Below are 25,892 nucleotides of genomic sequence, written 5' to 3'. Positions count from 1 at the left end.
GGGCTGGTGCACTGGGACGACCCAGAGGGATGGTATGGGGAGGGAGGACGGAGGAGGGTTCAGGATGGGGAACACATGTGTACCTGTGGCGGATTCATTTTGATATATGGCAAAACCAATACAATATTGTAAAGTTAAAAATAAAATAAATTATTAAAAAAAAATAAGATTCTTCTATCAAATGGAAGTCCTAAGACAATCAAAATCTCAAGTTACCCATTCCGTCATGATTATAACTATCTTGATCAAAACCACAAAACCTTCAAAAAGGCTCATACAGATCTTCCTCAACTTACAACAGGGTCACATCTGGATAACTCCATAGTAAGCTGAAAATATTATAAGCTGAAAATGCATTTAATACACCTAATGTTATAGAGTGGAGAAGGCAGTGGCACCCCACTCCAGTACTCTTGCCTGGAAAATCTCATGGATGGAGGAGCCTGGTAGGCTTCAGTCCATGGGGTCGCTAAGAGTTGGACACAACTGAGCTACTTCACTTTCACTTTTCACTTTCATGCATTGGAGAAGGAAATGGCAACCCACTCCAGTGTTCTTGACTGGAGAATCCCAGGGACAGCGGGGCCTGGTAGGCTGCCGTCTATGGGGTCGCACAGAGTCGGACATGACTGAAGCAACTTAGCAGCGTTACAGAAGGTTAACGAGTGTGTATGCTGTGCTGTCACTTCAGTCATGTCCGACTCTTTGCGACCCTATGGACAGTAGCCCACCAGGCTCCTCTGTCCATGGGATTCTCCAGGCAAGAATACTGGAGTGGGTTGCCATGCCCTCCTCCAGGAGATCTTCCTAACCCAGGGATCAAACCCACATCTCTTCTGTCTCCTGCACTGGCAGGCGGGTTCTTTACCACTGGCACCACCTGAGAAGACCAAGCTTAGCCCAGTCTTTCTAAAAGTGCTCAGAACACTTACATTAGCCTAGAGTTGGGCAAAATCATCTAACACAAAGCCTAAAGCTGATCTTGTGGTGAATATCTCGTGTAGTTGATTGCATACGATACCAACACTGAAAAGCAGGGTGGGTCCAGAATGGTTCTAAGTGTGTCGGTTGTTTCCCCTCCTGATGGTGGTGCTGACCAGGAGCTGCAGCTCAGTGCCTTTGCCTGGCCTCACAAGAGAGGACTGGACCATGTGTCACTAGGCTGGGAAAGATCAAAACGCCAAATCCCAAGCACAGTTTTGAGGGCGTCCCTACCACTTTTGCGCCATTGTAAAGTCAAAAAAATTCTTAAGTGGAACAACCACAAACTGTGGACCATCTTTACTATCCATTATGCTCAGAATTATTCAATACTTTGGGACTCATTTGGGGCTTCCCTGGTGGCTCACATGGTAAAGAATTTGTCTGCAATGCAGAAGACCTGGGTTTGATCAGGAAGATCTCCTGGAGAAGAAAATGGCAACCCACTCCAGTATTCTTGCCTGCAGAATCCCATGGACAGAGGAGCCTGGTGGGCTACAGTCCATGGGGTCACAAAAAGTTGGACACGACTGAGCAACTAACACTTGGGACTCATTTAATGGAAGTGCAGCAACCAGTTTCCACGAACATCTGCAAGAGCAAGATGCGTGGTGCTTACTGACCTCCAGATGTCACTTCCCTTGGAAAACAAAGAAGACTTGATAACTTCCGGGGCCATCCAGGCGTACGTGCCCGCTGCGCTCATCCTGGTAGTCCTGTGCCATTCTCTCGCCAAGCCGAAGTCTGTAATCTTCAGTGTCTTGTTGCAGATGTCATCATGCTCTATCTTCTCGAGTAGCAAAACTAAGGGAAAAACAAAGGGAGAGTGTTCGCATATTTTTATAAATTTTCAGTGGCTTTGAAAATACAAACTTCACTGCAGTTAGCTGTGAAGAGAACAAACCTGCATTTTACCATTTTATCTTATTAATACATCATGCTTTTCATAACCTTTAGTGGGTCATTTGTGCCTGAAGTTACAAGTTTAAAAAAGTCCAGACACAATACAGCTTAGCATCTTTATGAGAAAGCAAACGATTTCTAGGGGCAAGAAACGTTTAACTGAGATATCACAGGGAGGATCAGAAGTCTGTGAAAGTTTATGCGACAGGAAAATAATACGTGATTTTCTTCCAAGAAGTTAGGTCCTGATCTAAAAATGTAGTGTTTTCTACTGAATGTATTAGAGTATTGCAAGTAGATGGCATATTACCATAAATCATTATTATCAAAGATTATCTTAAGTTTGCCAAATGAGAATAGACATGTTAACCCATTAAGTTATTTTATAAGATTGGATTGCTTTACCAGAGATCAGAATACAGCAAAAAGTAAAACTTTCTAAGAAACATTATCCAGATGCTGGTTTCCCCAGCCCCCTGACAAAATGCAGTGTACAAGACAGCTTTCAGGAGCTGAGCTGAGGTCAGGGCAGCCCTGAGTGCTCACGTGTGTGCGTGCATGCTAAGTTCTTTCCATCGTGTCCCTTTGCCACACTCAGGTAGCAGAAGCTAAAAGAACCCTGCTTCCCATCACTGCCCACCTGCACCCACCCGTCCCGCCCTTCACAGAGCCTTGGGTTCCTCTCTCCCCTGGTTGATTTCTCTGCCTATAACCAAACAGAAATGTCCCACTGTTTTCCATGAGGCTCTGATGTAGCTGCGTATCCATGCTACTCCTTCCCATCTGCTACAAAACGGATGGTTTAAACCTACTGTGTTTTCTAACTTATCTCCTTGCTCCTTCCTTAAAACCCTCCTTCTAGCCTGCAGCTCAGTTATTCCAGTTCAACCTAATGCCCCACAGCCATGAAATTAACAGATGCTTGCTCCTTGGAAGAAAAGCTCTGACCAACCTAGACAGCACATTCAAAAGCAGAGACATTACTTTGCCAACAAAGGTCCATCTAGTCGAGGCTATGGTTTTTCCAGTAGTCATGTATGGATGTGAGAGTTGAACTATAAAGAAAGCTGAGTGCCAAAGAATTGATGGTTTTGAACTGTGGTGTTAGAGAAGACTCTTGAGAGTCCCTTGAACTGCAAGGAGATCCAACCAGTCCATTCTAAAGGAGATCAGTCCTGAATATTTATTGGAAGGACTGATGCTGAAGCAGAAACTCCAATAGTTTGGCCACCTGCTGTGAAGAACAGACTCATTGGTAAAGACCCCGATGTTGGGAAAGATTGAAGGTGGGAGGAGAAGGGGGCAACAGAAGATGAGATGGTTGGATAGCATCACTGACTCAATGGACATGAGTTTGAGTAAATTCTGGGAGTTGGTAATGGACAGGGAAGCCTGGAGTGCTGCAGTCCATGGGATCGCAAAGAGTTGGACACAACTGAGTGACTGAACTGAACTGAATGCCCTGCAGATACCCCTCCCCGACTACCCTGCCACCATCTCACACCGAATTACAGTCCTTCTCTCTGGACCAGATGTTGGCCCTCTCCTCTGTCACCCACACACCACCCCAAGCAGATTCATCTTCCTAAAGCTCTGTGGCATCCTTTTATCTTTTTAAGCCTCTCGTGAATAAACTACCAATGCATGTCACATAAGGATGACTCTCAAAACCACTACTCTAAGAGAAGGAAGCCCCACATGAAGCGTTTCATACAACAATTCTGTGTGACATCCTGGAAGAGGGACGGAAATCAGACCAGAGGCTTTGGAGGCTGAAGGGAAAGGTCTGAGGGCGGTGCTCCATGGAAGAGTTTTTCCAAGGTATGCAAATTCTCTCTCTTGGTGGTGGTGGTGGTGGTTACAGGATTATATGTATCTGTCAAAACGCATCAGAGTGAACCCTCAGAGGGTGAGTTTTACTCTATGTAAATTATACCTTAATAAACCTGCATTTTAAAATATTCCATGATTCCCCATAACTCAGAGATAGTGTCCACACTCTGAAACCCGGGCAATCACAGCCCCTCGATTCACACAGCAAGCTACAGTCAAACCATGCCCGGTTCCTCTATGGATAAGCTTCCTCTGCTCAAGCCAGGCTGGCTGCTCCTCGAGACCAAACAGTATCTGCTCAGTGACATCTTCCAGATACCCCAGGTCAGGAACCAGCACCTCCTCCACACTCACGTGACCTCTGTGTTTCTATGACAGCTCTGCGAGGCACCAGGTACCACAGCGTTTGCATTTACCTGATGCCTCCACTACTGTGAGCTCTGAGACAGTACGTGTGAAAGAGTGAGTGTGTGAGTGAGGGAGAGAGAGAGTGTGTGTGTGTGTGTGTGTGTGGTGGGGATGGCAGGAGAGGAGACAGACGGTAAGAAACTTGGACATTCGTGCTCACCCACACGGAACCACTCTGTAGTGTCTGATTCAGCACAGGTGCATAGAGTTTACAGGTGAAATGAACAAAACATGCCCATTCTTATGTTTATCCTTTGCCCATGCCAATTCCCATCTAACGGAAATAACAACCAGTTCATAAGAGTCATTGGTAACTGTCAATATTCACTATATTCCTTGTACTTTACAGGCGTTATTTCATTTAATTCTCACAAAAATCGCAAGAGATAGGTCTTCATGATCAGAAGATAATTAATACTGAAAAAGAAGTGAGCAACACAGTGAATCCAATCAAACAGTAATCCAAGTTTCAGAGTTAATAGAGTATATGCCTGTGTGTGTGTAGGGGCAGTTATTATTCAGGTTTCACCTTGAAAAATAACATGAAAAAAGTCTATTTTAATCTTTTTGCCAGTTTTTCTAAATGTCCTATGCTGCTGCTGCTGCTGCTGCTAAGTCACTTCAGTCGTGTCCGACTCTTAGCGACCCCATGACGGCAGCCCACCAGGCTGCCCCGTCCCTGGGATTCTCCAGGCAAGAACAGTGGAGTGGGTTGCCATTTCCTTCTCCAATACATGAAAGTGAGAAGTGAAAGTGAAGTCCCTCAGTCGTGTCTGACTCTTAGCGACCCCATGGACTGCAGCCCACCAGGCTCCTCCGTCCATGGGATTTTCCAGGCAAGAGTACTGGAGTGGGGTGTCATTGCCTTCTCCGAAAATGTCCTATAAACATCTAATAACCACATATGAGATACAAAATTTTAAATATATTTGTGCAGGATATAAGATTAATATAAATTAATTAAATATATTAATCTATTATATTTAAATTATTAATGACATCATTCAAGATGCTCCTATTCTTATTTTTTCTGCACTTGATAAAACAGTCTCAGATAAATGTTAATATGTCTCGCTATGATTATGTATTTTGTTCTTTTTCCTTATATTTCTTCTGATTTTTGTTTTATGTATCTTTCTTTGTTATTAGGTATCTAATGATTTATGATGTCCATCTTCTTTGTACACTGCACCTTTTATCATTAAAAATATTTGTTTCATTGAATGAATGAAAAATGAATAAGTTAACTGATTTTTTTTTTTGAAAAGCCTTTTATTCTTTAACAACATCTTTGTCATTGTTTAAACCCGGCACTAACTCTTAAAAGGACAAAAATGAACAAGCATGTGAGATTTCTTAGAATAAATGATCCAAACAAAACTGGAAACAAGCATAAGACATTCTTCATGTTTGACCTGTGGAAAAGGGGAAGCACTTTCCCAAACGTTATAGAAATAATCAGCGTTGACTGAGCACATTCTGTCCCGTACACTTAACGGGTATTTTAACCAGATAACCCCTACCACAGTGCTATGGGTGGATATTATTTATCACCTGTACTTGATAGATAAGGAAACTGAGACACAGAGATGCTGAGTAATCTGTCCAGGGTCACGTAGCTAAGGAGCAATGCCCTTCAAGCTGTCTGACCCCTGGGTCCATGGTCCTAACTACAGCCTGCATTGCTCGGTTGACGGCTGTTATAAATTTTCACAAGTGCTTTCTTGATCCCTTGGAAATCTCCTTGTATTCAGGAGCCGTTGTCCTCCTTTCTGATTTCCTGCCATTGGATAATTATCGCGTGATCTAAGTGGCAGCCCTGCGGCATCACGACAGAAGCATGCACGCCAGGGCGGACTGCTCGGTTTGGACTCTGTGCTTTTGACTCCTGTCTGTCACAGGAATTATGACCGTGCAGGGAGGAAGAAAGGAAGACACATACAGTGCTCAGAACGGTGTCTGAAACACAGTAAGCGTTTCGTAGGATTACACGTACCTATACCCACATATATCCTTTATCAATGGGTTTGAAAGCGTTTTTAGCAAATCTTCAAAATCACTTTCATGGAAGTCAGGAAATCCTATCCCTTTGCAAGGCTTGAAATTTCACTTTGTAATGGATTCACATTGGTGTCATCAATTTAGACAGTCACAGAAGTCACAGAGTTAATGCAACATGAGCTAGCTGAAGGGGGACTGATTATAAAGTTGCCAATTCTGAATAAATACTGTTATGCTGTAACGTTCCTTCCCCTAGAACTTCTAACTAATATGCAGAGAGTAAGGACCCCCTTCTATCCCCCCAATATCACCTAAGGCAGTGCCTCATACACCAAACACTCAATAGTTTTTATTAGTGATAATTATTAATATCACCAGTCATAATAAGGATACTGTCTACCACTAACTAATCCTCTTCTATGTAGAGTTGTCTCCATTTCACCTCTCATTGGACCTTCATGCCATTCTGCGACAGTCTGGAATTTACAGTCTCCAGGTCACAGTTAGAAATGTAACCCAGATCATACGGCTACTATACAGGGCTTGGCTTCAGATCCCATCTGAAGGGCAAGCATCTGAACAACTGGACACAAAGTGGGCACACCAAATTCTGGGCCACAGAAACAGACAGTTGTTGCCAGTCTTCCTTGTTACTAATAACGCTACCAGTTACAAAAAGGGAGCAGAATAATCAGAAATTCCACTTTGTTAATTTTTGAATTTTCCTTTCTTCCATGTCAGCTTGCTGCTGCTGCTGCTAAGTTGCTTCAGTCGTGTCCGACTCTGTGCGACCCCATAGACGGCAGCCCACCAGGCTCCCCCGTCCCTGGGATTCTCCAGGCAAGAACACTGGAGTGGGTTGCCATTTCCTTCTCCAGTGCATAAAAGTGAAAAGTGAAAGTGAAGTCACTCAGTCGTGTCCGACTCTTAACGACCCCACAGACTGCAGCCTACCAGGCTCCTCCATCCATGGGATTTTCCAGGCAAGAGTACTGGAGTGGGGTGCCATTGCCTTTTCTGCCATGTCAGCTTAAGGTATACATATTTCTCAGTGCTGATTCCTCATAAATATCAAGAAAAAATCAATATCTGATCCTTTAAAACCCTGTATACTTGAACCACAGGAACAAATAGATAATTAGCTACAGGGACTTCCCTGTGGCTCAAAGGGTAAAGAATCTGCCTGTGATGCAGGAGACCGGGGTTTGACTCCTGGGTTGGGAAGTTCCTCTGGAGAAGGGAATGGCAATCCACTTCAGTATTCTTGCCTGGAGAATTCCATGGACAGAGAAACCTGGCGGGCTATAGTCCACGGGGTTGCAAAGAGTCGGACATGACTGAGTGACCAACACACACACACACAGCTACTTCGTCAGCTGTATGATGTTTCTCCCCTCATAATACACACTAATTTCACTTTTAAATGATGATATCCTTACACCATACAAGAGTCTACACTAATGGTCAGGTTGGCTCGCACTTCTATCTAACTGTTTTCCAAGACACTTTCACATATTTCCTCTCTTTCTTCTGAGAAACACCCAAACGGAAAGGCATGAGGAAGCCTTGATTAAAATGGGTTTTTCCAGTGGTCATGTATGGATGTGAGAGTTGGATTGTGAAGAAGGCTGAGTGCCGAAGAATTGATGCTTTTGAACTGTGGTGCTGGAGAAGACTCTTGAGAGTCCCTTGGACTGCCAGGAGGTCCAACCAGTCCGTGCTGAAGGAGATCAGTCCTGGGATTTCTTTGGAAGGAATGATGCTAAAGCTGAAACTCCAGTACTTTGGCCACCTCATGCGAAGAGTTGAATCATTGGAAAAGACTCTGATGCTGGGAGGGATTGGGGGTAGGAGGAGAAGGGGACGACAGAGGATAAGATGGCTGGATGGCATCACTGACTTGGTGGACGTGAATTTGAGTGAACTTGGAAGTTGGTGATGGACAGGGAGGCCTGGCGTGCTGTGATTCATGGGGTCGCAAGGAGTCGGACATGACTGAGCGACTGAACTGAACTGAACCAATCCACATCCTCAGGCCGCAGGTAATGCCTGGCAGCCCTTGAGAAGCAAAAAGACCTCAGAAAGGCAACTCTAAAATAAAGGCAGAACTACCAGTGAGAAGTAAACACTCAATATTTACAGAGGATTGCATTTCTAAAGCAATGCCACGGCAGAATGCACTATTAGCAGCCACTGCATTGGCAGCTTTGAAACACCTGCCCCCACCTGGAGCCCAAGGTTTCCACAGAAGCTTTGAACTAACAGAAAACAAGTTAAAATAACACTCTGAATGTCAAACGTTTAGAGTTCCATGAAAGGCCCATTGTTCTGGATTCTATTTCAGAGGTGTTCAGCAGAATTCTTCAAATTCCTTATCTTTTGGGCAAAATGACCGAAACCAAAAATAGCCAGTGTCCCGACAGGTAACGTGACCGGGCGCCTGCCCAGGTTTCAGCAGAGGGCAGGCTGGCGGTGCTTCCGCATCCTGCGCAACACCAGGAAGAGGACCCCAAGGAACAGCCATGCATGAAGCGGGCACATCAACTTCTGGGCCACAGCAAGTAGTCAATTCTTGCTAGCAACCCAGCGACAAATGTTTGAGCCCCTTTTTGTGCGACTTCAGTGAAGATTTTTGACCCCTGTTAGCCCCATTCTTGAACAATCAGCCTTTACAACCTGTGTTTTGTCTACTTATTCAACCATGAGGCACTTGATTTTTTCCAGCTCCTTTGAAGTTTCACTTTGGTATTTTCCGAATTGTAGTATATAATGTATATATTTCTTAAAGCAATTACAATGCATCCATTCTATTTCCTCACCATTTATGGGAGTGCCAGTCCAAATTCCATTTGAGTCAAATAGGTTCATTTCAATTAACCTTTAACTAGGACTATGTTATATACATAAAAAAAATCTGTTAGAAAGAAATCAATTGAGGAAAGCACCAATGTGAAAGAATATATTAACAAAACACCACCTCTCAGCCTAAGGCAGTAATGTTACTCTGTGAATTTCAATTCTGGAAACAATCAGCCATTCATTTCCACGGAAAAAATGATAACTTTCTAAGTTTACCAAATAGCACTGAACTTTCTCATGTTTCTTCCATCTATTCCCACATCTGTAGCACTTATTCACTCACCAGTCTCTGGAGGCCTTCATCTTGGTCTTCAAGTCCCTTTTCAATCTCATCTCTGTGTCTTTTCAGCTCTTCCTGGACTTTCCAAAAGGAATCCTACACCCTAAAATTTCTGTACATTAAAGGCCACTTCTAAAAAACATGCCATTACGTTAGCGTCTCCTTGCTCCTGGTGCCAGCTGTGTGGACCGCCTCCCACCTGCACCCTCCACAACACCGCACCTGGCCTCCACTTCTGATGGAGGCAGCCCAGCTCCAGCCCTGGATCCTCGCTGCAGCACTGGATCCTCGCTGCAGCACCTTCAGCTCCACTGGCCTTTGGAATCTCAATTTTCCCTTCTAGTAAAAATCTCAATTTCCCCTTCTAGTAAAAAACCAAAAAACCAAAAACGAACAGCTTTGCCACTCTCTGCCTGCTCCCATATTATACGAGCCTGTAAATACCATGTCCCCCTGGGTGCCTTCCCTCAGGACTTCTCTAGATGTTCTCTGCATTTCTAAGGCATTTAAGCTGTGCCACTCCCCTTACACTTAAACACTGTCTTATCTCATTTCTTGGTCTCATCTCTAATTAAATTACAAGCACCTGGAGGATAGAATGTGCACCTAACTTATTGCATTCATTCATTTCTACTGCATAGCAACTACCATTTTTATACACTCAATAAACAGTTGCTAAATGAGTGACTACTATAAGGGGAAGAAGGAGCAGGAAGATGAACCTTTTCATGTGAAGCCAGCTGCTGAGTATGGAAAACCAATGCACCTGTTCCTCCTAAAACAGCACAGACTGCTTTAGAAACAACGATAGCAAAGTAGTTATTTGGATTTGACCCATCAGCTGCAACTGACGCAGTTGATTATTCTCCCCTGAACCCCGTTCTTCTCTGGCCCCCAAGTATCACAACACTCTCTCACTTTCATTCCTTTACCAGCTGCTCCTTTTTCTGGTACCTCCCTCTCTGCAGGGCCTCTAATCCCTGGTGACCTCCAGAGCTCAGCCCTCGGACCTCTGGTCTTTCCTATCAGCACTCAGTCCCCAGATAATGTCAGCCACTCTCAGGGCTTTTCATGCCATGGACATGTTGCTGACTCCCAAGTGATCACTTCCACCCTAGCTCCTCGTGTGTTCTCAAAACTGCAGACTGTGTGACCTGCTGCAATGTCACTCAGAGCCAGGCCTTGATTCAAAAACTTTCCAGGGGCCACCCCCTCTCTCCTGGGTGCCCCATGATTCCCTTCCAGGCCTCTCCTGTCACAGTGGGCTCCTGCTCTGGGGAGTGATTTCTGTTCTTCAACCCAAGTTTGTTCTCCAGGAGATCTGCTTTCCCACTTCTTCAGGTTTTGCTTCCTTTTCTGGAAGGCCTTTCTTAACCACACACTAATCTTGAACTGCTCACTCTAAGATTTTAACCTTCCTTTTCAACTTTTAGTTTTTCTGCTAAGCAATTGGGCTTCTCAGGTGGCGTTAATGGTAAAGAACCCATCTGCCAATGCAGGAGACTAAGAGACATGGGTTCGATCCCTGGGTTGGGAAGATCCCCTGGAGGAGGGCATGGCCACCCACTCCTGTATTCTTGCCTGCAGAATCTCATGGACAGAGGAACCTGGTGGGCTAGAGTCCATAGGGCTGCAAAGACTGAAGTGACTTGGCACTCATGCACTAAGCAATTACCACCCTCCACCATACTGCGTCTTTCACCATTTACACTCTAAGGTCCACACTGCCCACTGGCGTGTAAATTCCACGAGGGGAAGAACTTGCTCTCTACTTTGCTCACCACTGACTACCCAGAGCCTGAAGCACCCCTGACATGCAGTGCACAGTCACTAAATGACTGTGGTGTGATGAATGAGTCAGCCCACTATATATAAGGAGAGAGACCTCTGCAAGTTCTGGGCGCGTGATCAGCTAAATCATGACTTCACATGGCCCTTAACACCATAGACACACACAATATTCAGTTTCAATGAGAAAACTTCTTACATTCCATTGTGTGTGAAACATACACATCACTCTTTCTATCGGCTGAACATTTTCCATATTTTATCAAGGTACGGAACAAAGCAAAATCAAGAGGGAGGAATCTACCACAATATTCTACATTAATATGTTAGTAAACTGAAAGTAATACAGTTGATATTATTTGAGTCAATATTTGCAGACAACCTGAAACAAAGTAACTCTTGAAAGTCAATTAAACCAATAATAACTCAAACCTCCTTTATGTAGTCAAGACACTCTACCCAAATGGCATGTGATTTGCTCTTTTTCAAAAAGCATAAAAAAGTCCCAGTAATGAATTCTGCTGTTGTGCTAAGCTGCTGTCGTGTCCGACTCTTTGTGACCCCATGGACTGTAGCCCACCAGGCTCCTCTGTCCATGGGGATTCTCCAGGCAAGAATACTGGAGTGGGTTGCCAAGCCCTCTTTCAAGGGATCTTCCCAACCCTGGGATCAAACCCAGGTCTTCCGCATTACAGGTAGATTCTTTACCATCTGAACCACCAGGGAAGTCCAATGAACTCTGTAGTGAAACAGTTAAAACAGCAATTGAATACTTCATGCCTTCTCCCTGACCCTTAACTTATCAACCCAAGTTACAAGCAGACTTGCCAAAGTGTGCAGATGGCAGCATTCCTACGGAACAAAGCGCGAGACTGTTTCCTTGTACAGCTGGCTGGCCTGGATCAAGGGAGTCAATTAAATGATGAAGACTCTTACCCCCAACTACAATGAATAAACGTATGATAACATGGCACTATATTCTGCAGAAATAATAATGTCCTTGTGTTATAAAGAATTGTGGAAAGCTTTTAGGAATCAATGAGTTCACACACAAGCAAGTTAGGAACTATTTAAAGCACTCAAAGTGTTTCTAAACCATACACAGAAATAAGTATAGTCACCAGCTCACATTTAGATTGCATCTTACAGTGTATTAAGTACCTTGACATATACAGAAGTCAGGGAACTACATCCTATGGGCCAAACTGGAAAGCTGAATAGTTGCAACAGGAACTATATGGCCTGCAGAGCCAAACATATTTACTACCTGGACCTACAGGGGAAAGTGTGCTGACACCAGGTGTACACTATTTCAATGAGCCTCACACTACCCTCTTCAGAAAGTTTGAGTCCATGAGCCCACTGATTGTGAGAAGTGGAGTCAGAGCTAACTAAATTCTTGCTGCTTTGGGGTCAGTTGTACAAATGTAAGTTTTAGGCTCCAAAATAAAGCCATCACAGTTCTCCCAGCCTCCCCAGGAACCCTTCTTCTGCTCCCTAAAATTCCTTCATCAAGATATTTCTACCTTGTGGGAGCCACTCAAGTACCACAGAGAGTTTGGGAAGTCACATTGAAATTCCAAGTTAAAATCATCAGCCTGACGTAGTAAATCTGGTCATTATTTTCCAACTCCGGTGAGTCAGAGGGAGAAAGTGCCCTATATTAGCTCAATAAATAAATAGTGATTATAAAAAATTAGGTTCTGGTCATAGGTGATAAACAAATTTATGCCAAACTGATGTCTAAGTATTTTATTTTTTATTCCTGACCCACCAATAATAGTGGGTATTGATAGATACAGTCATAAAGTAAATTACTCTAAGCTTATACACTTTTCTTTGTAGATGTTTGTCTTACAGATCAGAGCACTTTCCTCCTCAAAACCATCCATGGCTTGCTTTTGCCGTCAGATAGTCCACAACTCTTGGCATGACATTCAAGGCCATGCTAACGTCTGGCTACAAACTAAACACCAGTCTCCTTCTCAACAAAAGCCACTGTCTACTTTTCATTCTAGCATACCTGACTCCTAACTGTTCACTAAAAAAGCCATCTGCGTTCATGTAGAATGTACCCAATTGCCTATGAAGGGTTTAAAAAAAAAACACTAGATTTTTCCCCTACAGGTTCCCGTTCATCTCCAAGAGAGGAATTCAGTAGACAGTGTCAGAAATCAAGACTTTCAGGCTCAGTGAGGTTATATAACTTGCCCAAGGTCACACAGCTCGTAGATGACAACACCAATATTCAAACCCAAGTCTGACCTCAAAGCCAAGGCTCCTTCTGGTATTGCAAGGTTCTAGAACAGTCCAACCCTTACATGCCAGCGTGGGAAAGCAGGACTTAGAGACGGCCTTCTGAAACGATGGAGGAGACCTCCTGTCTCGGCTTCCCTTTCCCACACTTTGATACACTTGACAGTGACTACAAAACGATCTGAAATGTACATTATAAAATGAGCATAATGTGAGAAGTTAAAGTCACTCAGTCATGTCTGACTCTTTGTGACCCCATGGACTGTACAGTCCATGGAATTCTCCAGGCCAGAATACTGGAGTAGGTTGCCGTGCCCTCCTCCATGAGATCTTCCCAACCCAGAGATCAAACCCAGGTCTCCCACATTGCAGGTGGATTCTTCACCATCTGAGCCACCAGGGAAGCCTATAAAATGATCATCAGCACTAAATTACTCACAACTATGAAAAAAAAATCAGAAGTGGACTATTTATTTTCCAACAAGCAAGCATAAAATGGAAAGGGAAGACATGCCTGATCAAAATCAAGACCCATTTTGATTGCCATTCTTTCAAAGATATATCTTTAGTCAATTTTGTTTCAGAAGCAAACAGCTCTCTGTCACCACTGGGCTCTCTGAACTGATCTCCCCGAACTCCTAGAATAGGAAGAGGCCATGGCATGAAGCTACATGTCTGGAGTAAAAGAACAGACGAGAGAAGGGAGAAAACGCACGTCTCTCAACTGATAATAGCATAATTAATAGCTCTTCCAAACCACTCTTATGAGCTTTTTAAGCACCTTATTTGGAGATCACACTGGCTATAATTTTCTCAAATAGCTCCTTTATTTACACTGCACTAATGAGAAAAGCAAAAAAAAAAAAAAATTTAGATTCCTTTTGTAGTTTTAGTAAGAGCTCTAAATTGCATTTCATAATAAATACAACTATGTCTATTTATAGACTGCAGATGTCCTTGTAGATAATAATATATAATAATTATTCCCAGGAGGCTAAAAAAAAAAAATCAGGATAAAAGAAACCTAATCATTGAAATAAAAAGTACACAAATAAGCAGCTACAAGGTCTGTGGCTCAGTTTCTCATGCAACGTTTATTTTCTGCTTAAAAAAAAAGAAAAGGTAGAACACAGTAAGCAACATTAGCAAAAAAGGAACCATAAATTATGCCATGCAATCTTCTTTCTATCCTGAACTATGTCAGAACAAACAAAACACTTAAGACTAAATTCTAATAATTCAAAGCCTCCTCAGCAATTCACATATTGTACTATTTTCTTTTCACTCCTTCCTGGTAACTTCCCTGAAAACCACTTCCATTGCTCAGCCAAACCAATGCTTTCTCTGGCCTGGACAATTTCCCCAGTCTTCACTGAGGCCAATTCCTAGTCCATTCTTCAGAGTAATCTTATAAACACTGGCATTCAATCATGCCCCTCCTCTGCACAAAATGCCCCGAGGCTTTGGACTGATGGATGGTGCTCAGAGGGAACACCCCCATGGACCAATGGCCTGCAAGCCACCCACAGCCCGCACCTGTCTTCTACTCTCTGCTACAGCCCTCCGGCCCGCCTTCTTCCCAGTCCAATAATCCAGGCTCATTTCTACATCATCTGCCCTTTGCCTGGACCTTGGCTTGACTCATTCCTCCTCCTCCAGGTCTCCGTGTCACTTCCTCGGAGTGGCTGCCTTTGACCACCCCATCTGATCAGCATCCTCACTCTGCCCCCCCCCATCATGCTTTCTTTTCTTGACAGCACTTACTGATATTTGCATGACTGCCATTTATCTTCCCTATGAGACTTAAGTTCTGTGCTGGGGGAACACTGTTTACCATCTGCTTTCGCACTATATCCTGGGGGCTAGAAGTCCCTGGTAGAGGGTGGGCCCTCAAACTCTGTTGAATAAATGAGTTCCAGCTCACAATGATTTTTCTCTTCTCTGAGTGCATATAAAACTGGTCCTTTCCACAGTAACCCAAGGTTGCCTTGTATTGCTCTCTAGTTGCGGTACACAGATTTAGCAAAGCATTTTCTATTTACTTTGCATCTGGGAGTGACAGGGCCTAGCATATTTCAACAACATAAATGATGCTTAAAACTTGCTCATTAGGCTCAACTTTCAATCTTTTGCTGTCTCTTGAAAAAAGGACAGAATTGTTTGTACATCACAAGATTGGTTTTTATTTCAACAAACATTGCCTCAGAATGATATGACAGGACTTAAAAAAAAAAAAAAAGACTGATGAGAGAAGAAAGAAAATATATCAAGAGCCATATCTTAATTTGATAAATTTAAACATTTTTTTTAAGACAATAATTTCTACTAGCTCGGGTCCAAGTAGTTGTATTCTGGCTCTTTGTTATAAGAGCAGACTAAAGAGTAAAACTAAAATTCAATATTGATTTTTTAAAATCTTGTTTACATTATCATTAACTCACTACCACCATTAGCAAATAGCCAATAGAGTCAAACAAAACGTACTGTAATAGAGTCTCTGCTGTACTGAAAAAGTCTCAACAAGAAGTTATGGCTTCACATATCACAAGAGGGTCCAAGGGACCTGCGTTAATTCATTGAATAAATAATACCAGAGCCAGGATAAGACAATGTGCTAGACCCTGCTCTGCACCTTTTAGGCCCTATTCAAAATGCCTACATCTTAGAAATTAAAAACTGTAAAAGTGGTCATATCGTAACAAATATTTGGCTAGGCGAGTGACCTAGCCAATTAAGTTGTTTTAAAAGTCTGATAATTCCACTCGGCCTAACAATTACAGAAATTAAAATGCTCCAGGAAGTTTGGCAACTTACTCTGAGGGTGAAAAGTCTTTCAAAAAGTAAATTGCAGCCTATAATCACCTTCAGATTACATAATATCTCCCCGAGACACAGTAAGCTACTTGTTCCACGGTACAAGTTTTTCTAGTGTCAATAAAAACCTTTTAACCATGTTATTATTCCAAGGTCATGCTATTTCTTTTCACTATTTAATAGATTAGCACTTTAAATTTTTTAATTTATACAGTGGAACACGGGTTAACCTGCCCTTCTGTGCTTTTACCACCACTGGCAGACATACTCTGCCTTTGTGAACAGGTCGTATGGACCTTAAGCATTATTACAACCCAACCGAACAGCCTAAGCATAATGCAAAAGTAAGAGTCACAGACCCTTTAATTCCTGGGTCTAAGGATGAGGAATTTTGCTGGTGTTGGCGATGTGACATCCAGCAACAGAGTAAGTTTGTAGGATGCCAGGTTCCATGTCTATCACAGAACTACAGCAACTGCCAAGAGCCAGAATGAGCAGGATGCTGCTGCCATCCTTAAAATACCTGGTTCTGCAGAAAACTCTCAGCAGACAAAGGCTTGTGGGCTCCACCAGGGATAGTAGGGCTTCTTGGACACACAGGTCATGTTCTTTGGCAGCAGGTTAAACATTTCTTTCAGTAAAAGCATAGCTTAGGCAATAAGCTCGAATTGGTAGCAAAGACTGTGTCGGGTGTTAAGCAATTACAAAAATTAGTACATCTGAAATTGTGCTATGTCTTTACTGCAACACTTCAGTCCAAAAATAGGTAAATGGCCTCACCTGGCCTCTGTCAGGACTCTGAGGGCGCACACCACTCCTGCCACCTTTCTAGCCCATATTTTGTTAGAATTTGTTCCTGTCACTCAAGCAGCTGCAATCTAATTTGTAAGACATGAGGCCAACAGAAGTCATAAGATTAAAAAAAAAAAAAAAAAATCCAATGCTTATTTGTAGTTACCAACACTCATATTATTTACAGTTCCAAAATGCTACAATAGTCATTTTCAGGTACATTGCTGTAGGATTTTGAATAGGAGAAACAGTCTACATAAACATACAACCAACATATCATTTCTTCCTGTCACTCTTCTGTCTTGCAGTGCAGGAGAAGGGCAATGTTTCCATTTGCCTCAGCTCCTGTCCTAGCAGGTTTTACAAGGTTGAAACACATGCAGCTGTGGTAGGCCAACGCCAGTTCTGGCTGCATCCTTTAATCTTTCATGAGATTTCACCGCATTCTAAGACTGTGAAGAGATCTTCAATACCTAAGAACAAACTTTAAACAGCTAATTCTAGTAGCTCTTTTATACAATGAAATTTAATAGGATTTGGGCTGAGTTCCTTTGTCAGTTCTTAATCGACATCTGTAAAACGCACATTGATTTATAAACAAAGTGAACGATACAGGCCAGGTTTTCTAGATTTCAAGTACCTGCACAAGGACAATGAACTTGCTCTTAAATCAACCCAAGTGTGCATGATGGCACAAAATGGTGTTTCTGGTCTGGAGACAATTCCCTAACAGGCAAGCCACTGAACCAATAATGAAATCATACTCCAAGGGCAGAGACATCTGAATGAAAACACTTTGGAGACGTCAAAGGACACGAAGCCATATTGAAAGTGGTAAAGAAGAGACCTCAATACAGTGCTTGTAAGCTGAAGGAAAGGGCAGGTTGATGAAGGCCACTAGACGAGGGCGGCGGGGGGCATGGGTTTCGAGAAAGGCCTCAGTTGGCAAAGTATTCTATCCAAACGAACTACTTATTGTATCTAAAGGCCAAACAGCACCATGAGGTTTCCAGAAAGTCCAGATCTTTTACAACTGTGTGGTCTGCAAGCAAGTCTGATCTGAATTAAATACACACACACACACACACACACACACACACACACACACACACACACACACACACACACGGCACCTAAAAGCACCAAAGTGTGTCACCTGCTCCAAAGCGAGTAACCAGGGTGCAAATGGACCTCTGAGCCCTGGAAAGTCTGCGCAGGCTTTTTGGGAGTCCGGAGGTCGACTAGCCTATCCAGGTGGACTGCGACGGGCGCAGCTGAGTCTTCCTCTCCCCCATCCCGCCGCCCCACCGTCCCCACTCACTGTTGCTGGACTTGAGGTCCCGGTGAAGGATGGGCACCACCGCCTCCTCGTGCAGGTAGAGCATGCCCCGCGCGATCTGCACAGCCCAGTTGACCAGCACGTGCGGGGGGATGCGGCGCGCGCGGCGCGGGGAGGGCGCGCGGGGGTCCGGGGTCGCATTGGCGGCGGCTAGCGCGCGGTTGAGCGCTCCGCCGCGGGCAAACTCGAGCACCAGGCAGAGGTGCGGCTGCCGCAGGCACACGCCGCGCAGCTCGATGATGTTGGGGTGCCGCAGCATGGAGAAGAGCCGGGCCTCCCGCCGAACGCTCTCGGCCGCCGCCGCCGCGTCCTGCTCCGGGTCGCAGCGCGCCGCCTTCACCGCCACCTCCTGGCCCTGCCAGGTGGCGCGGTACACCTGCCCGAAACCGCCGGCGCCGATGAGCTCCTTTAGTTCCAGCCGCTCGAAGTCGACGTGCACGGGCGAGCCGGGTCGCGGCGGCGGCTGTCTGGCGGGCTGCGGCGTGCGGTGGGCGGCCGGGCGGCACGGCGCCACGTAGTTGGCGGGGAAGATGCCGAGGCGTCGCTGCACCTGGCCGGCCCACCAGCCCTCGTCGCCCGACACGGCAGCGTCCTGGGACAGCACCTCCACCAGCTGGCCGCGGCGCAGGCTCAGCTCGTCCTCGCCGCGCGCCTCGTAGTCGTAGAGCGCGGCCCACAGCCCAGCTCCTGCCGAGGCCGAGCCGCCGGAGGAGGCGGACGAAGACGACGCGGAGCCGGTGGGGGCGCCCCGGGCCGGGGATCCCGGCCGGTCGGGTGCGCTCTCGGCGCCGGGCAAGGCCATGGTGGGTGGTGGCGAGGGGCGAGAACCGGGCGGCGGGCTCAGCCTCCCGGGCGGCCGGGGGCGCGCATCGTTCAGCGGGGTCACCGCCAGCGCCCAGAAAGGCAGGGAACGGGTCTGGGCTCAAGGACGGTGAGGGTTCACTGGCCCACTACCCGAGGGCCCCGTCTTCAGCCTCCGTTCCTCCTCCGCTGTCTCTGCTGCTGCGGCGGTCCCCGCGGCCGCCGGCCCTGCCTCTCCATGGTGGTGCGCTGGGCCTGCGGCCGGCCTGCGGCACGTTCGGCCTAGCAGCCGCCTGAGCCCAGCCCCTCCCGGCCCGGCCCTCCTACTCGGGTCCTTCCCGCCCCCTCCTGGTCCGTCCCGCCCCCAAAGCCTTCACCGTACCCAGGACCTGCCCGGCCCTCCGAGTCCGCGGCCATCTGGGCCCGCCCCCTCCGGGCCTATTTCCCCCTCCGACCAGGTCCCACCCCGCCTCCAGGAGCCGCCGTCGCCTGGGCCCGCCCCCTCGGGGCCTGTCCCGCTCCCCCACCGGGGCCCGTCGCGCATTCAGGGGCGGCCCTACCTCCAAGGCCCGCCCCACCTCACGGGGCCCGGCCCTCACCCTGTGTCCGCCCCGCCCCCAGGGCCTGCACCACCTCCAGGGCCTGCTCCGCCCCCAGTGTCCGCCTTCCCCTGGGCCCGCCCCCTCCAGGCCTGTCCCCCTCCCACCAGGGCCTGCAGCGCATCCAGAGGCCGCCCTACCTCCAGGGCCGGCCCCACCACACCTGGGCCGGCCCCACCCATTTGGCTCCCACCGCCCCCGAGGCTCGCGCTCCACCTCTTTGGGTGCGCCTTACCCTTGAGTCCGGGGAGGCGGAGCCAGCCCCGGGCTGCGAGAGGTTTTCGGGAGAATTTAAATAAAGCCCAAGGTTAGGCTCGGAGACTCTATACAGTTCTCTACTGTTGTCTAGAACGCGGTGGCAGCAGGTGAAGACGATCTGGTGCCTTAAGCCGAACAGAGATTGGACTGAGAGTCGTGGTGCGTCCTGGGACAGGTCCGAACAAATGGAGCGAGGCTGCAGACCGGCTCCCTGGGCATGCAGCCCAGAACTGACGGAGTGACGAGAACCGGTGTGCAGGACCCGGCCGCGCGTCCTTGGTGACAGAAATCCAGCCTTCGTCTGTACTGTGGACTCCAACGGAAAAGGACCTGTGAACCCACAGGTTCGGGTGTAGGAGGCGTTGGCAACCACTGGGTGCTAGAGCCCGTAAACTTACATATTGCCCAGGGAAGGCGAATAAAGCAAGATAATCTGTGCACAGAAAGCTAGGTCCTCGACGATGTGCTGGCTGCTCGTTTACCGGAGTACATAAATGTCCTGGGAAGCAGGGCCTTCACACGCTTCCATTTACTCCGCGTAGCGAATGATCGCCTTCCAACAGCGTCAGAAAGGGAAGCTTTAATGTTTGCGGGCAAGGACTGATTTAGGTCTAGAGAGAGGAACTTTGGGGTTTTCTTGTGTAAACGTATTTTCTTCTCTGAAATTTTTTCATTCATTAATTTAGAAAACCTTGCATCTTTGAGGATTTACCCGTGATGAGGTCTGTGGAAGGGAACACCATAATTAGTCCTCCTGAAACGGACCACCGCTGAGATGCAGCCAGCCTCTCTTCCTCTGTGGTGGAAGGGAAAGCAACGCCCAGCGCAGTGTGGCAGGGCCTTCCCCGCTCCTCCCTGTTAGTCCTCCATGCTACCGCTATTTACAGTTTCTACCATGATTATCCAGAGAACAGACCCGTGGGTCTATTCTCTATGTTGATGGAGATGGTGGACAAAACCCTCCAGGTGTGACTACATCTAATTTAATTATACTTGCTGCTGCTGCTAAGTCCCTTCAGTCATGTCCGACTCTGTGCGACCCCATAGACGGCAGCCCATCAGGCTCTGTTGTCCCTGGGATTCTCCAGGCAAGAACACTGGAGTGGGTTGCCATTTCCTTCTCCAATGCATGAAAGTGAAAAGTCAAAGTGAAGTCGCTCTGTCGTGCCCGACTCTTAGCGACCCCCTGGACTGCAGCCTACCAGGCTCCTCCGTCCATAGGATTTTCCAGGCAATAGGGAGCGCTTACTCTGTAAGAGACTAGACTAAGGATTGGAGGTTACAAAGCCTCAGTCTTAGAGAATAAGAGAGAATAAAAAGTGCCAGGACAGAAGAATAAGCCAAGTGTCCTGGGCTCAAGTCGAAGGAGCAATCCGATTATGCCTGGGGTCACTGGGAGATGCTTTGTTGAATGCCATTTGAGTTAAGTATGTCTAGGATTCATAGAAAAATGGTGTGTGAGTACAAATAAACAGTGGGCTCAGGAAACTGTTAGAGGCTGAGAGTTTCCTGTGGCAGATGAGACTAGAAAGGTAGTGCCTGCATGTTAAGTTGCTTCAGTCATGTCCGACTCTTTGTAACCCTGTGGACTATACCGGCCAGGCTCCTCTGTCCATGGCATTTTCAAGGCAAGAATACTGGAGTGGGTTGCCATGCCTTCCTCTAGGAGATCTTCCCAACCCAGGGATCAAACCCTCATCTCCCACGTCTCCTGCCTTGGCAGGAGCCACCTGGGAAGCCAGTCAGGGCTGAAATCCCAGGATGCCTGGTCACCTTCATGGAGAGATGAAGTGAAGTCAAAGTCACTCAGTTGTGTCCAACTCTTTGCGACCCTATGGACTGTACAGTCCATGGAATTCTCCAGGCCAGAATACTGGAGTGGGTAGCCTTTCCCTTCTCTAGAGGATCTTTGCAACTCAGGAATCGAACCCAGATCTCCCACATTGCTGGTGGATTCTTTACCAGCTGAGCCTCCAGGGAAGCCCTCATGGAGAGATAGTGTAACAGATGAGAGAACTTTCAGGGTTGGTGGAGTAAACAAGTGGATGGGAAAGATAGGATTGTAAGAGGATGAAGAAGAAAACATAAGGAAGAAAGAATAAGGATTCTGGTGTTTGTGGGCCATTGAGATGACTCACTGACAGGAAACAATATTTTCTGGAGAAAAGTTGAGAAAGGAAGTCAGGTTAGAAAGGGCTTTAAAAGTGAGCTGAGGTGTCTGGATGTAAGGAGAGATTAGAAACTCTGGAGAGGTGAGAAAGAGGGATGAGGAAAAATATTCCCTCAAAACTGTGTAAGTTGTTTAAGACATGAAACGATCTTTTGGATAAAAAAATGTTTCTTAGAAGTTTTAGTTACTTTTATTGGATCTTCTTCTTCTAGACATAAAACAGCATATTAGAAAGTTTAACAGTTTGATAGAATTGCTCTAACTTTTTAAGACAAAAAGCATTTTGATTGATGGCTTGGAACTTTGGAAATGCCAGCTATCATTCATTATTTACCTTGGATTACACTTGGAAATTATTACTTTGGATTTCTGGGCTCCAAAATCACTGCAGATGGTGATTGCAGCCATGAAATTAAAAGACACTTACTTGTTGTAAGGAAAGTTATGACCAACCTAGACAGCATATTAAAAAGCAGAGACATTACTTTGTCAACAAAGGCCCATCTAGTCAAGGCTATGGTTTTTCCAGTAGTCATGTATGGATGTGAGAGTGGACTATAAAGAAAGTTGAGCGCTGAAGAATTGATGCTTTTGAACTGTGGTGTTGGAGAAGACTCTTGAGAGTCCCTTGGACTGCAAGGAGATCCAACCAGTCCATCCTAAAGGAGATCAGTCCTGGGTGTTCATTGGAAGGACTGATGTTGAAGCTGAAACTCCAATACTTTGGCCACCTGATGCGAAGAGCTGACTCATTTGAAAAGACCCTGATGCTGGGAAAGATTGAGGGCAGGAGGAGAAGGGGATGACAGAGGATGAGATGGCTGGATGGCATCACCGACACAATGCACATGGGTTGGGTGAACTCCGGGAGTTGGTGATGGACAGGGAGGCCTGGCGTGCTGTGGTTCATGGGGTCACAAAGAGTTGGACACGACTGAGAGACTGAACTGAACTGAACACTTGGAAAATGGCGTGTGTGTGAAATGTTTTACCAATGTGGTATAATTTGGTATAACAGCAAGAGTCTGTCAACAGTCCTGGGTTCCAGTCTTGACTTTGTCATTACTTATTACATGATCGAATGTTCTTCCATTGTCTATGCAAAATTGTAGAACAATAGCATCTGCCCCATGGTGGTGTTTTGAAGATTCATTTAACTAGTATATTGAAGTATAATGCCAAAGATCAATGTCATCTGCTAAGAAAAATTCAAAAATATTCACAAGGTGGTTAGAATGAAAAGTTAGCATGGTAATTTCCAAGGCTTTGGAGCATATAACATCACAAAACATAATGTTTTTTGAGTCAGCCAAATTATACATATGTGAAACTAATTTTTATTACTATTATCAACTTTTACTGTGTTGTTACCAGTATTCTTGCTATCGTTCATCATGAACCATGCCACAATAAAGTCAAATAATAATAGAGATGAAATAGTGATAGGACAGAATATACAGAATAATTAGGTTCATCATTCAACATCTTTTTTTTTTTTTTTTTTTGAGTGTCAGGCAGCAATCTAGGGGAACGACACAAAGAAAGTTCTTTTTTGTCATGGAGCACATAGTAAATTTATTTGGTTGCACCAGATCTTAGTTGCGGCATGCAAACTCTTCGTTGAGGAGGGTGGGATCTAGCTCTCCACCCAGGGATTGAACCTGGGCCGCCTGTGTTGGCAATGCAGGGTCTTAGCCAGTGAACCTGCAGGGAAGCCCTCATGGAGTTTATATTTTCAAAGCATAGATAGAAAATAGAATAAGTAAGCAAATTACACAGTATATTAGAATTTGATAAATTTATTATATAAAAATAAAAAGAAAAGCAAGAAAAGATGGCTCAGAAATTGGGGGTGGGGGGAAGGTGGAGGGCGCTGGGGCGTTTTGTGGTGGTCAACAGTGTGGACAAGGAGGCCTTGTTGAGAAGGGGAGATTTGAGCTGAGACTTGAAGGAGAGAAAGGAATGGGACAAGTAATTATCTGGAGAAAGATTAAGTGAGCAGATACCACAAAGGAGTTCACAATGTGCTTGGACTTCCCCGTTGTGGAAAAGGCCCAACTCATGGTCTCAGTGGGTTTTTTTTTAAGACTACTTTTTAAAAAATTGAAATATAGTTGATTTACAATTGTGTTAATTTCTGCTGTACAGCAAAGTGATTCAGTTATACATGTATTATATACATACACATATATATATACACATACACACACACACATATATACATTCTTTTTCATTATGGTTTATCACAGGATATTAAATATAGTTCCCTTGTTGTTTAACAATTCTGTATGTTGAGATTGTAAATGAGCCTTTCCTGAATCTAGTTCTCTGGCTTCCTTTTCATAAGTTTAAAGATGCAGGGCTAAATTAATAACAATAACATAGATGGTGATGGATCAGAAATAATAAGGTAATGCTTTCTGTCATGTTTTCTAAGTGTTGACGCTTTGAATTCAGTCTGTGTGTCAGGTTGCTGTTTATTCTCAAAGTTTCAGTTGGCTTTCAGCTTCAGACCGAGTCATCATGATTTTTAGAATTTCTGTAACTTTAATCACCGGACAAGACTGGCGCCTTGCCTGTCTACGCTTACAGTTACAAATTCCAGTCGGAGCTACTCAGATGCACAATGAACCACCTCACTGAATAATACAACAATGTAAAAATCAGAGTGGTTTCAGAAAGTCAAGGCCTTTTTAAATTCTTGACGATATCCCTTCTAAAGGAAAGCTACAAAACTCACGACCTTGGACCTGAGATAGAAAGGTTGCCATTCCACCGAGTTGCCATTTTAGTACATTTTGTCCTATCAGAATTAGTTTCTTTTATTTGCAATTTGCTGGATTCTTTTCAAATATAATGACTAATTCTTAACAAACTGCTAAAAATACTACACAGAGGATGCTGAGGACAAAGATGATTTTAAAAATATAGAAAGAGCAGCGCATCCTCCTAATATTGTAGTGAACAAACCACAGAGAATGAGTTTATCGTTGCTATGTTTAGTTTTTATTAAGTGCCAGCAGCTTGCTAGTTATGTCACAAAATATACAGTAAATTCATGTTCTTGATCAGAATGTCTGATTCGTAGATTCATGGCTCACAGATTCATGGGTCTGTTTATATCAGCTGATTTTTCTAATCTGGACAAATCTACTCTGTACGTGTTCTTTTGTGGTGTTCATTCTATGAAAAGAATCGTTTTCCCGCACATCAAATCTCCTCTGGGAGTATGGGAGTGGAAGCTTCCTAAAACAGACCGAGACACACAACAAATTTACACCACTGACCTGTTCAGAGACCTTAAGCTTTTGTTTCAACTGTCCAATTTTTTAAAGTACACATAAAATTAGAAGAATACTAAGATACTTAAGAATAGGATGAATACCATGAGAATTAATGATAACAAAATTAAACAGCTCTTTTGGAATTCTTAGAAGGAAAACTAAATCCAAGAATTTTTTTCCTAATTACTGCTTTGGGCATACACTAATTCAGTCCTAATCTATGCGGTTCAGGGTTCTCTCGTGAAGTAACCACTTTTTTTCAGTCTTTTTATTTTTAAAAAGTAAAAAATATTTTGGCCTTGTAGCATGCTGGACGTTAGTTCCCTGTCTAGGGGTGGACCCCGTGCCCCGCGGCAGTGGAAGCGTGCAGTCTTAGCCATTGGGCTGCCAGGGAAGGCCCATCTCAGTCGTTTCACATTTCTGTGGGAGTTTCTTCAGAACTCTTAAGTGAACCCAGCTGACCTTGCCTTCCTTTAAACACAAAGGTGGTACATCCCAGTTGTAGCTACCCTGTTTCCATCCGTTC

General features: G+C 45.1%; 1 protein-coding gene across 1 annotated transcript in view; it reads right to left on the bottom strand.

Moving 5' to 3' along the window:
- MAP3K21 (mitogen-activated protein kinase kinase kinase 21) overlaps nucleotides 1–19,314 on the bottom strand; it is a 58,669-nt gene extending 39,355 nt beyond the window's left edge. The window contains exons 1-2 of the mRNA XM_005226238.5: nucleotides 18,237–19,314; nucleotides 1,605–1,785 (exon numbers count right to left, since the gene is read on the bottom strand). Of these exons, the coding sequence (XP_005226295.1) occupies nucleotides 1,605–1,785; nucleotides 18,237–19,056 (1,001 nt within the window). The 5' untranslated portion in view covers nucleotides 19,057–19,314. The remainder of the gene's footprint in view (nucleotides 1–1,604; nucleotides 1,786–18,236) is intronic.
- Nucleotides 19,315–25,892: the final 6,578 nt, after the last annotated feature.

Source organism: Bos taurus, chromosome 28 (genome assembly GCF_002263795.3).
Source record: "Bos taurus isolate L1 Dominette 01449 registration number 42190680 breed Hereford chromosome 28, ARS-UCD2.0, whole genome shotgun sequence".
Taxonomy (NCBI): Eukaryota; Metazoa; Chordata; class Mammalia; order Artiodactyla; family Bovidae; genus Bos; species Bos taurus.
This window is presented reverse-complemented; position numbering and strand designations above follow the sequence as displayed.